This window comes from Elephas maximus, chromosome 19 (assembly GCF_024166365.1).
Source record: "Elephas maximus indicus isolate mEleMax1 chromosome 19, mEleMax1 primary haplotype, whole genome shotgun sequence".
In the NCBI taxonomy this organism is placed as follows: Eukaryota; Metazoa; Chordata; class Mammalia; order Proboscidea; family Elephantidae; genus Elephas; species Elephas maximus.
In genome coordinates this window covers 16,838,670-16,851,853 of record NC_064837.1, presented here as the reverse complement: position 1 = coordinate 16,851,853, position 13,184 = coordinate 16,838,670, and the positions used below count along the sequence as shown (strand labels likewise).

Sequence of the window (13,184 nt, the reverse complement as noted above, 5' to 3'; positions counted from 1 at the left end):
ATTGTGCGTGTGTGCTTTCTCAGAAGGTTTACAACACTTAACAGATTCTCAAAGGCACCTACCAAAAAAAACCAAAGCCAATGCCATTAAGTAGACCCCAAAGGAGCCTAAGAACCCCCAAATTGTTAAAGAAACCACTCTGGTAAAAGGTTCGGGTTTCATCAGCAGGCAGATCCCATTTTTGCCAGCGGCTCCATCAACGTTCAGCAGGTTTAGCTTGGGAAAACTGGTCATTTCTCTGAACCTCAGTTTCCTTATCTCAAAAAAAAAGAAAAAAAAAACTTTTTTTTTAAGGTGGTAATATTTACCTCAAAGGTTTGCTGTGAGAACTGAATATAGCCATGTATGGAAAGTGTTAGGATCACAAAGCACATGTAACAGGCATTTAATTTAGTGATTTAAGTTTCCTTTCTGAGCAGGCTTATGTCCTTAATTTTTTTTTTTTTTTTTTTAATTACCAACTGTTGCCATCCCTTAAGGCTTGAGTTCACACTATTTTCTTGGAAATTTACTTACTATATATATCTTCAACAGGGTTAGCTGCCTCTCAGAAACACCTGTTTGTTTTAAATCTGTCAACTTTAGATTTCTGTCATGCACGATTCTAACTAGTTTCCTCTGTATCTAATAAATGAAATGTTTTTTTAAAAAACAAGTATATAACCTCATGCTCTTAAGAGAACTGACATCTTGATTCTGCTGTGCCTAAATACAGTCCTCTTCCTATGAAGCTTTCCGTGATCTCCTTGAACTCACCCACAATTAATCACTCCTTCCTCAATTCCACCTTCTGTTCCTTGAACATGTGTGTATCCCTTATACTATATTATAACTTTGCATAAATGTCCATCAACCCCTACTAACTGTAACACCTAAAAGTAGGGATACTAGATTAATTATCTTTGTACCCACCCAGCATTTCTCAATTTAACTGCATATAAGGGCTCAATAAATGAACTTTTATACTGACTTTTTCTTCCACTTTCCAAATGACAACACAAGAAATTTAAATAAGAACTATTTTAAATTCAGGTAGAATCTCTAACTCAAACCACAGAGATCTCTATTTCAACTTCCTGTTCCTTGGGAGTGTTAATATGGCAAGTATATGTTGCTAAGTTTTAACAATGAACAATAAGTTTAAAATAAGAGTTCTCCACTTGAAAAACTGCTTGATTGGAATGCTTCGGTTGCAAGTAACTTTTTACTTTTATTTTGAAATATAGATTCACAGGATAATGCAAAAAAAAAAAAAAAAAACAGTATTGAGAGGTCTCCTATACACTTTACTCAGTTTTCCCCAATGCTATTGTACATAACCATAGTACAATATCAAACCCAAGAAACTGACACTGCTGGGGTCTTAAATGCTAGCAAGCGGCCATCTGAGATCCATCAATTGGTCTCAACCCACCTGGATCAAAGGAGAATGAAGAACACCAAGGTCACACGATAACTATGAGCCCAAGAGACAGAAAGGGCCACATGAACCAGAGACTTATATCATCCTGAGACCAAAAGAACTAGATGGTGCCCAGCCACAACCGATGACTGCCCTGACAGGGAACACAACAGAAAACTCCCAAGGGAGCAGGAGAACAGTGGGATGCAGACCCCAAATTCTCATAAAAAGACCAGACTTAATGATCTGACTGAGACTAGAAGAATCCCAGCTGTCATGGTCCCCAAACCTTCTGTTGGCCCAGGACAGGAACCATTCCCGAAGACTACTCATCACCCATGGAAGGGACTGGACAATGGGCTGGAGAGAGACGCTGATGAAGAGTGAGCTACTTGTATCAGGTGGACACTTGAGACCGTATTGGCATCTCCTGTCTGGAGGGGAGATGGGAGGGTAGAGGGGGTTAGAAACTGGCAAAACGGTCATGAAAGGAGAGACTGGAAGAAGGGAGCGGGCTGACTCATTGGGGAGAGTAAATGGGAATATGTAGTAAGGTGTATATAAGCTTATATGTGACAGACTGACTTGATTTGTAAACTTTCACTTAAAGCACAATAAAAATTATTTAAAAAAAAAGAAACTGACACTGGTAAAAATCCACAGAGATTGTGGATTTCATCATTCGTTTGTGTGTGTATGCATAGCTCTATGCAATTTTATCTATTTGTAAATTTGTGTAACCACAATCAAAATACAAAACTATTCTATCACCACAAAGATCTCTCATGCTACCACCTTACAGCCACACGGCCCTCCTGTCCCTAACCCCTGGAAACCACCAATCTATTACCCATCTCTATAATAGTGTCATTTTAAGAATGTTTTATAAACGGACTCACAAAGTATATAACCTCTTGAGATCTGCTTTTTGTTATTTAGCACAATTCCCTTGAGATCATTCAAGTTGTTTTGTGTATTCATAGTTTGTTCCTTTTGTTGCTGACTAATATTATTTGATATGGATTAACCATAAACCTGCTGAAGGACATCTGGGTCATTTCCAGTTTTGGGCTATTACTAATAAAGCTATTATGAATGTTTGCATACAGGTTTTGTAAGCTGAACAAAGAATCAGAGCTGAACTATATGAAAAAGAATGTGGCATCAGAATTTAGGAAGACTCATTAACAACCTACAGTGTGCAGATGACACAACCTTGCATGCTGAAAATGAACACAACTTGAAGCACTTACTGATGAAGATCAAAGACTACAGCCTTCCATATGGCTTACGCCTGAACATGAAGAAAACAGAAATTCTCACAACTGGACCTATAAATAACACCATGACAAATGGAGAAAAACTGAAGCTGTCAATGATGTCATGCTACTTGAATCAACAATCAACGTCTGGTGAAGCAGCAATCAAGAAATCAAACAACATATTGCACTGGTCAAATCTGCAAAAAAATACCACTTTAAAAAGTTTTAAAAAACAAAAGATGTCGCTTTGATAACTAAGGTACGCCTGACCCAAGACATGGTCTTTTCATATGGATGTGAAAGCTAGACAATGAAAAATACTGAAGAACTGTGTTGGGAAGAATACGGAATATACCAACTGCCAGAAAAGCAAACAAATCAGTCTTAGAATAATAAATACAATCAAAATGCTCCTTAGAAGCAAGGATGGCAAAACTAGCTTATTTTGACATGTAATCAGGGAAGACCAATCACTAGAAAAGGACATCATGTTTAGTAAAGAAACAGACTATCAGGAAAACGCAGGAAACCCTCAATGAGATGGACTAAAACAACCGCCACAACAATGGACTTAAACATACCAAGGATCATGAAGATGGTGCAGGACTAGCTGTGTTTCATTCTGTTATGCACAAGGTCACCATGAATTGGAGCTGGCTTGACAACCTGGGGTCACCGTGAGTCAGAGGTCAACTCTATGGCAGTTAACAACATCATCTAATGATACTAAACATTTTTCCATTTACTTCCCTGCCATGTATATATACCCTCTTCAGTGAAATGTCTATTCATGTCTTTTGCCCATTTTCTAATTGGACTTTTTTTTTTTTTTACTGTTGAGAGTTCTCGATATATTCTATATACAATCTTTTGTCAAATATATGGTTTGCAAATATTTTCTTCCAGTTTGTAGCTTGTCTTTTCATCTCTTAACAGGGTCTTTAATAAAACAAGTTTTTGTTTTGTTTTTAATTAAATCCAGTTTATCAGTATTTCCTTTTATAGATTATGCTTTTGGTGTCATATCTAAGAACTCTTTGTCTTGAAATAGAAACCCTGCAAAGTACACCTTTGGGGAACCCTGGGTGGAATGGGAAAGGGCGAGAGTGCTGAGACAAAGCAGGGATTAAAACCAATGTCACAAAACAATTTGTGCATAAGTTTCTGAATGAGAAACTCATTTGCACTGTAGACTTTCACCAAAATCACAATTTTTTTGAAAAAAGCACAATTTACATAAGAATAAGAAAATGATAATGAAATTAAAGTACGCACTTTCGAAGCAAATCAAAACAGAGAGTGTCTCCTCACATTAAGGACATTTAAAACTAATCTCCATTTGATAAATTGCTCTCTGAAACCAACGTTCATTTTATAAGAATAAAGCCAAAATAGCTGCTTGGTAAAAGTTTAAATAGGTTCTTTTTGTTCATAAGGAGCCCCGGTGGCACAGTGCTCAGCTGCTAACCAAAAGGTCAGCAGTTTGAACCCACCAGCCACTTCACAGGAGAAAAACGTGGCAGTCCACTTCTGTAAACTATTTACAAGCCTTACAACCACTCTGACAGGGATCACAATAGAGGGTCCTGGATAGAGCAGAAGAAAACGTAGAACAAAATGCAAATTCACACAAAAAAGACGAGAATTACTGGTCTGACAGACTCTGGAGGACCCCCCCCCCCCAGACTATGTCCCCTGGACACTCTGCTAAGGCAGAACTGAAGCCACTCCTGAAAGTCCACCTTTCAGCCAAAGGTTAGACAGGCCTATAAAAACAAACAATAACACACATGAGGAATGTACTTCTTAGTTCAGTCAAATGGGCAACATCTGCCCAAAAGCAAAGATGAGAAGGCAGACAGGAACAGGAAAACCAGACAAATGGACACAGAGAACCCAGAATGGAAAGTGAAAGAGGGAGAGGGCTCCCATATTGCAGGGATTGCAACCAATGTCGCAAAACAATTTGTGTATAAATTTTTGAATGAAAAACTAATTCGCGCTGTAAACTTTTACTTAAAACACAATTGGAAAAAAAATGCTAAAAAAAATAAAGAATGATAATTTGAAGCTGTTATGCATAAAAGAGATTGAAAATTGGTTTCTAAGGAAAAACAAGTCATTACCTTTAAAATAAATGCACGAAATGAATATGTATTATAAAAAATTTTAGATAATTCTATACTATAGATGGAAACCCTGGTGACGTAGTGGTTAAGAGCTACGCAGCTGAACAAAAGGTCAGCAGTTCAAATCTACCAGGCGCTCCTTGGAAACTCTATGACGCAGTTGTACTCTGTCCTACAGGGTCGTTATGAGTCAGAATCAACTGGACGGCAATGGGTTATACTACAGATAGCAGCCCTAATGGCGCAGTGGTTAAGACTTATGCCTGCTAACCAAAACGTCGGCAGTTCAAACCCACTAGCTGCCCCTTGGGAACCCTATGGGGCAGTTCTACTCTGTCCCATAAGGTCACTATGAGTCAGAACTGACTCGACAGCAACGGGCTTGGTTTTATACTACAGGTAATTCAATAATAAAAATAACATTTCCTTTGAGAAAAACATATTTACAACCTGGGAAATCCTATGGGGGCAGTTCTACTCTGTCCTATTGGGTCATTACGAGTTGGAGTAGAGTCAATGGCGGCGGGTTTGTTGTTTATATTTTTAACATATCCCTAACTAATGGAAGAGCCCCTGAGTGGTGCCCACAGTTAGAGTTCGGTTGCTAATCAGAAGGTTGGAGGTTCCAGTACACCCAGAGGCACCTCAAAAGAAAAGCCAGGTGATCTACTTCCCCAAAAATCAGCCATTAAAAGCTCCGTCCAGCACTGTTCCAGTCTGACACACATGGGGTCACCATGAGTCAGAACTGACTTGACAACTGGTTTTTTGGAGTTTTTTGTTTGTTTCTTTTTAATTAGTTGACAAAAAAGGCTCACAAAAGCACAAAAAGAGCGGTAGCCAATTTTTCTTTTTAAGTTAATTGAAATTGATATAAAACATAAATATAAAATACTTCCACTTACAAAAATTAACTTTTCACAAATTTTCTAGAACTTCATAAAAAAGAGGTATATATTGGTACAACAACGAATTATTTTTTCAACAGTTTCTCTGAGGGCCAGACTCTACCAATGGAACAGCACCAAGGAAAATTTCTGATTTACTCAAATAAGCCTATCTCACACTAGGAGAAAAAGTTTAAAATAAGGTATTTAAACATTAAAAAATTTAAATATATTATTTGTTGAAAATACACTTAATTCCCTACTCTCGTTTATGTGTTCATACCAGTAGTTCATGTTCATTACCAAAATTTGGAAAACGTTTTCTTTTTCCTATTTGTGCTTCTCTGTACCTGAAATGCCATCCATTGATATAACTATACGTTTCCCTTGACAGACTGTTTTCATAAGCATATATTATGTTTTCTTGTCTGAAAAGTTATTTTAAATTTTATTTCCTAAGAATCAGTGAAAGATGACACAAAGATCCTTGGAGGTGATCTAGTGCTCTAAATTCTAACAAAAATAGAAAAAAAAAAATTGGATCTCAATAATTAAGAAATGCCAAATTCTTCATCCTAAATTGAACCAAGCCCTGGTGGCACAGTGTAAGCACTCAACTGCTAACCAAAAAGTTGGCAGTCTGAACCCACCAGCTGCTCCACAGGAGAAAAGATGTGGCAGTGTGCTTCCAAAAAGATTTACAGCCTTTTAAACCCTATGGGGCAGTTCTACTCTGTCCTATAGCGGTGCTACGAGTCGAAATCTGCTCGATGGCAGCAGGTTTGGTTTTTGTCTTATTTTTTTGTTAAACTGAACCAAGCCCATTAAAACAAAATAACATTTAACATTTTGCACGCTTGTAACATGCCTAACACTACAGTTTAACAGAAATCACCATACCCTCCCCCCAAAATTTTTTGCACTTAAGTACCCAAAACCAAATAACCCTACGATTAAAACTCATCTAGATACTGCAATTGAGCACTCTTCACCTCAGAAAAGGAAGTCAAAAGGCAAGAACGACATAGTGGAAGTCACCGGATTAACTGAAAGTCGAAGCGTCGAACCCACCTGCAGCTCTGAGGGAGAAAGATGTAGCAGTCTGCTTCTGTAAAGATTTAAAACAACAAAAAAAAAAAAAAGGTCCTCCGAGGCACTTCTACTCTGTCCCACAGGGTCGCTATGAGTCAGAATCAACTCAACTACAGTGGGTTTTATTCACTGGATCATCAGATTTTTCCACATTAGACCTCACCCTATTAATAATCAAGGCATCTAATTTCACAACTATATATGTAGAAGCATCACAAAATAAACGTTTACTAACTTAAATATGTTTACTAACTTAAAACTATATAGCAAAACCATATGCTTTGGTACTACATTATAAAAAGTAATACAGATCATACTACTATATCAATAAACAAATATCTACAAATAGTAGAGTTTACTTCAACATTTTAATATACTCAAATATGTATGTATGTGTACATATTTAGGAAATGAGGTCATCTATCACAAAAGACTGATGTAGAAAGTATGTTTCATTCTGAAATATTTATAGAAAATTAAACTGTTTATGAAAAATTCATTATCAAAAAGGTTCACTGAACTAGAGAAATTATAACTTTAAATATTTTACTCTTTAATGTTAAGAAAATTTCACTTATTCACTAAAAAGTGAACTTAAGACTACTTTGGATTCTATAACACATCAGAGGAAATAATTCCTCAGTGCTCCCTTAATCATCCAAAAATCCACAGCCATCAAGTTGATTTTGAGTCACAGTGACCCTACAGGACAGAGCAGAACTGCCCCAATGAGGTTCCAACGCTGTAATCTTTACAGAAGCTGACAGCCACATCTTTCTCCCAAGGAGCAGCTGACAGGTTGGAACCGCCAACTTTTCAGTTAACAGCTAAGCACTTAAGCACTATGCCACCAGGGTTCCTTCCTTTAAGTACAGAAATTGTAAATCACCTGATGCCCCCCACCAAAACGTTTGTTTCATTTACGCATTTTTTCCTGACAGAACATTCAGTACAATACGTAGCAGCTGTATTGTTCCCTCAACGGTAAGACTGCCATCCGTAAAAATTCCGAAACTTTGTTAAATGAGCAGTTTGATGTAAACTTACTTTTAGACTTTTCTTCCATTTCTAAATATGTGGGTTAACAACTCTTAATAAAATGCTTATCACTCAGACTCTTCTACTACTAGGTTGTCCCTGGTCAATAATCAATTACTCTATTTCCGCTGAGTTTGAGGCTGTTAACGAGATTATATGTCAGAGTGCCAATATATTATAGAATGGCCAATAAAACCATTACCATCGAATCAATTCCAACTCACAGCAACCCCATAGAGCAGAGCAGAACTGCCCCAGAAGGTTTCCAAGGAGCGGCTGGTGGATTCCAACAGTTGACCTTTTGCTTATCAGCTGAGCTCTTAACCACTGCACCACCAGGACACCAGAAGGGCCAATAAGAAGCATTAAATCTTTCTAACGCCTCCCTTGAAGAGTATTCTTTGAATTTCCTATTAACACCAGGACTGCTTAGGAAACACAGAGCATCACAAAAGCTGAGAACTGGGCTAACCTGCAGGTGGTCCTCCAGGAAAAAAAGGAAACAAAGCATGAGGACCTTACAGTGTGGCTCAGAACCACCAGTTTCAGAATCGCCAGAAGCACTGCTGTAAGATTGGATTCCTGGACCCCATCGAGACATGCAGATGGGTTGGAGGCCAGGAATCTGTATTTTTAAGACTCTCCAGATGATTCTATTGCACACTTAAGTCTGAGAACCACTAACCCATTACACCAACCTGTTTACAGGGGCAGCCAGGGAGCCAGAGATTTGGGGATTTTCCAAATTAGTTTAAAAGACGTAAGATTTCTACAGTAAAAGAAGTTCGATTATTTTATTCCTATTGCTTAAAAAAAATTCTTTTACTTCTAGAATGACAGTTGTCTATGAAAGCGTAACTAACGAAAACTATGTTCTTGACATTAAAAATAATAAAAATGCAAATCATCTTTTTTAAAAAAAACTTCCTCTTGCTTGTTATATAGTAAAATTTAGTAAGTTTAGAGTAGGGAAAAAGTCTAATTAGTCCAATTTTTTTTTCTCAGAGTTACTGCCAACACCAAAAAGCTTAGCACTACCTTTAGTTTCCGGTATTAAATTCAAAGGCATTTTCCTCGATGCTGCAGAATGATGGTCTTATGCTGACAATTGTTAAAATACACTTTGTATAATTACCTTAAAAATCTCACTTAGGTAGACACATGAGGGCAGGTGCTGTCCAGAGGCGAGACGACAAGGCAAAGAGGGACAGGAGCTGGTTGAATGGACAGGAGAAGGAGAAATACAAGGTGGGGAGGAGGAATGTGCTATCACACTATAGGGAGAGCAACTAGGGTCACATGACAATGTGTGTATAAGTTTTTGTATGAGAAACTGATGCGAACTGTAAACTTCCACTTAAAGCACAATAAAAAAAATAAAAAGAAATCTCCCTTAGAACAACATAGTCTCAATAACAAGAAGACCCTGAATTTGACTCCAGCAGTAACACATACTATCTATGTGATGGGCAAATCACTTAACCTCTCTAAGCCTCCATTTCCTTATGGGGAAGATTAAATGACATAATATATATAAACTGCTCAGTGCAGTGTATGGTACATATTATCCCCAGTAAACGGTAACTCATGTTAACATGCACACCAAAATCTCTCTGAAAAGGCACACAAAAAAGGTGTCAATGACAGCTGTTTCCATGAAAACAACTTGGGGGTCAGAGATGAAAAGACATTTATAAATCACCATACCTTTGGGCTGGAAACCCTGGTGGCGTAGTGGTTAGTCCTACAGCTGCTAACCAAAAGGTCAGCAGTTCAAATCCACCAGTTGCTCCTTGGCAACTCTATGGGGCAGTTCCATCAAGGGTTGGAATCGACTCAACCACAACAGGTTCCGGTTATACCTTTCTGTACTCTGCATTTTTAACCACTTTTTAAAATCGTTTCTTGTGCTATGGGATTTCTTAGTACTCAGCATAATGCATTGGAAAAGCTGAATTACCACTACTGAATTCGCAAAGTAAGTCACACTCTAATAATATCTGCAAAGAAATACAAGACCTATCTGATTTCATGAATGTTAGTTGTTCTTACTTGCTTCACAGTAGCCATAATGGTCTTCACTAAGACACCTTATGTATTATTAACCCGTGGTTTTCAACCAGAAACACTTCTGTCCCTCAGGGGACATTTGGCAATGGAGACATTTTTGGCTGTCACAAATGGGAGTGGGGAGTGGGAAGTAATACTACTGCTGTCTAGTGGGTAGAAGCCAGGAATGCTGCTAAACATGCTATAATGAACAATCCAGCCCCCTGCAAAAAGAAATCTGGCCCAAAATGTCAGTAGTGCCAAGGTGGAGAAACCCTGCAAACTAAAGAACCATTTTACACAGCTCTGAAAGTATCCAGGTTCTTCATTACATTTACAAAAACAAAACACACAGACACTAAATTCTCCACACAAGTAATGAAGTAAAATCTAGGGCTAGAAGACGAGGGGCTCCATAAAGTAGCCATTGTTTCTGAAATTCAGCAGACAGAATGCCTTACAGGTTTGCCTATCTACTCATTTCAAGGCTTTTAAAACATTTATTATCAAATGTTCTCTCTAGACAAGCTCAAGGGATTACAGTTTACCATTCTTTCCTGTTTTCAAATGATATTTAAGTACCACAAAGCTCAAATAACATACTACTAAAATACAACAGGGCCTTTATTTTATTTTGTAGTTATCAAGTCTTCACAATAATCTCACTACTTTTACATTTCACTTAATAAACTGCCTTGGCCTATTTTATACATTTTGAGCACGTCAAAGTCCTTCAAAATTTTAAGAAAAGTTAAGAATAGTTCCATTGTTTCTGATCAAGAAGGCAAATTAATTTAAGTAACTTTATTATAAGCCTTGAAAATTTACAAGTTAAGTCACTCTCTCCTCTAACCTTAGAGTATATTTTAGTGTGTTCTATCCGAAAGTTAACCATTAATACATAGCTTCTGGAAATGTTTTAACAATATTTGAGGTTTGTCTTGTCAATAAAGAGTGCAAAACTGAACCAAGTGACCACCAAAAGCTAGAGATATTTCACAAACAAGGCAGGAAGTAGTATTAAAATATCGCTGTTACTGGTCGAACTTTAAATCACACTTTCTTAGCACTACCTTCTTTGACATCCTTTAAAATGTATATATCCCCTATTATGTAAGAGAACACTTCTTAGTACCTTAACAACCCTTAATCACTACATAATAAAAACCTACCCTTAAAGAATTTGAGAAACAAAAGAAAATCTTAATTCCTTCCTCCAAAACAAAACAAAAAAACAGAAGGTCTGTTTGCAAACACAAGATGCAACAAATGTGTTTTTCCTTCGTTGTTTTTCCAATATAATCTTCCGGATGGATCAGAACTTCTGCATCCAAGTCACTCCCCCTGAGCATCTAGAACTTCGTCCAAACCTGCTTGCTCATGGTCTAATAATAAACCTAATTATACAATCTGTAACAGCCCCTGACAACCTCTTCCTTATGAAGCCGAAAAAGTGATTTAACTAACACTTCAAAGTCTTAGGAAATCTATTTCAAAAACAGATTTCTTCATTGCAGCTTTGGGCTTCTCCCGAAGGCCAGGAGCTGCCAGCTGCAGAGCGGGGAGGGGAGGATCAGCCAGGTCTGAGAACGCCACGCTGGGCGTTGGACAGCAGGGGTAACTGCTGGTTCATTTCTCTTTAAATCTGGCAGCACGTGGGGCGGCATTGTGGAGCCACCGACCCACCTCCCCCTTACACTCCGCACACGTACGTCTCCAGTGCGCATGCTCCGCTCACACAGTCCTAGCAGAGTAGGAGCCAACCCCCTAAAAAGTCAACCTGGAAGCCGCAAACGGCCCGAGGCCGGGACAATGGGGGAGGGGGCACGCAGGCCCTTCTGGGGAGGCCGACCCAGCCGCCGCCCGAGCCCCAGCTGCGGGCCGCAGCCCCGGAGGTCTGCGGGCCTGCGCAGGAGCAGGAACTGCTCGGCGCACAAAGCCCCGAGCCGCCCAGCGAGCGGCTCTCCCTCCGGCCGCCCCTACTCTCCCCCAGGCGGGCAGGCGCAGCCGGAGCCCGTGCCAGGCGGAGGGAGGCGAGGCGGCGTCCCGCACCCCCGCCAGGTTCTCAGACCCCCGCGCGCCCGCCACCAGGCCGCGGAGCCTGGCGCTTTTGTTGTCGGCCACAACTCCGCGCTGCCCGGGGAGAAGTTTGGCGCGCCTCCCCTACCCCGCCAGAGGCCCGCTTCTTCGTCCACTCTCGCCCCCCGCTGCCCGCCCACGGCTCAGACACCCCGCGCCTCCGAGTCGGGGATCCGCAGCCGTGCCGCGCTCAGACGCCCCTTCCAGCCCCGAGGGTCCGGCGGCCTCCGCCGCACCTGAGCCCGGAACTCGCCCCTCCGGGGAGGGTCGGCCCAGTCTGGGGACCCGCAGCCCCTCCCCCGCAACGTCCCCCCGAGCAGATGGGGGAGGGGGCAGCCTCCTCGCCTTCCCCCGGAGCGCCGGGCCCCGTCCTAGGGCCGAGGCTCGGACGCGTCCCCGCCCCCAACGCCCTCGGAGCCGGGAAGAAGTGCTGGGCCCGACCGGGACTGCCAACTCGGCTCCCCACCGTCGCAGGCCTGCAGCCGGCCTCGCCGGCGGCTCCCGCTCCGCCCCGGGCCAGTCCGGCCGTGGTTCCGGGAGGGCCCGGCCGAGGGCCCGGCCAGCGGCTAAGATCGCGGCCGGGCCCGGTGCCCCGCCACCCGCCCGCTCACCTGCCAGCTGTCTTCGCAGGAGCAGCGCCGACTGCAGCTCCGTCATCCTCCCGGCCAAGGGCCCGGGCTGGCGCCGGGGCTTTCCAAGGGCTGGGAGCAGGCTCTAGGGGCGGCTGGAGCTGGGGGTACTGAGGAAACCGGGCCCCCACGACGGGAGCGCCGAAGCCGAGGGAGGCCGAGCTGGGGCGGCGGTAGCGGCTCCTCGCTGCCGGTTCGAGTCCGCTCGCTTCAGCTCTTTTCACAGCGCCTCACGCCCGGAAGGGGAGGGTACCCGAGTCGCCGCGGCGCGCACTGGGACTTCGCTCGCCTGCTTCCCTCCTTCAACCCGCCCGTCTGCCCCACCGGTGCCTTCCCCTGCCGCTGCCTCACTGCGCGAAGGGCCGCTCCGCGCAGGCGCCCTCGGCCTGCTGGCTTCCGAAGCAGCCCGCCCGCTAACCCGACCTCTTTGCCTCCCTGCCCCGCCCCCGGCGGCGGAGCCCCGCCCCCTACGCGCAGTTGGCTCAACCGCCGCCATCTTGAGAAGGTCGACGCCCCGCTGCCTGCCAAGGCCTCTTCTTGTAGACGCCCCGCAGACGCCATGACAAAGAGGTCGCGGAGGGTCAAGGGATTGCCTCCGGGTTGAAGCAGGTGGTATG

The 13,184-nt window shown here is 42.3% G+C and overlaps 1 protein-coding gene across 1 annotated transcript in view; it reads right to left on the bottom strand.

Annotated features, from left to right (window-relative positions):
* UBE2G1 (ubiquitin conjugating enzyme E2 G1) overlaps window positions 1-12,950 on the bottom strand; it is a 122,170-nt gene extending 109,220 nt beyond the window's left edge. The window contains exon 1 of the mRNA XM_049861546.1: window positions 12,550-12,950. Within this exon, the coding sequence (XP_049717503.1) occupies window positions 12,550-12,595 (46 nt within the window). The 5' untranslated portion in view covers window positions 12,596-12,950. The remainder of the gene's footprint in view (window positions 1-12,549) is intronic.
* Between the last annotated feature and the right edge of the window lie 234 nt (window positions 12,951-13,184).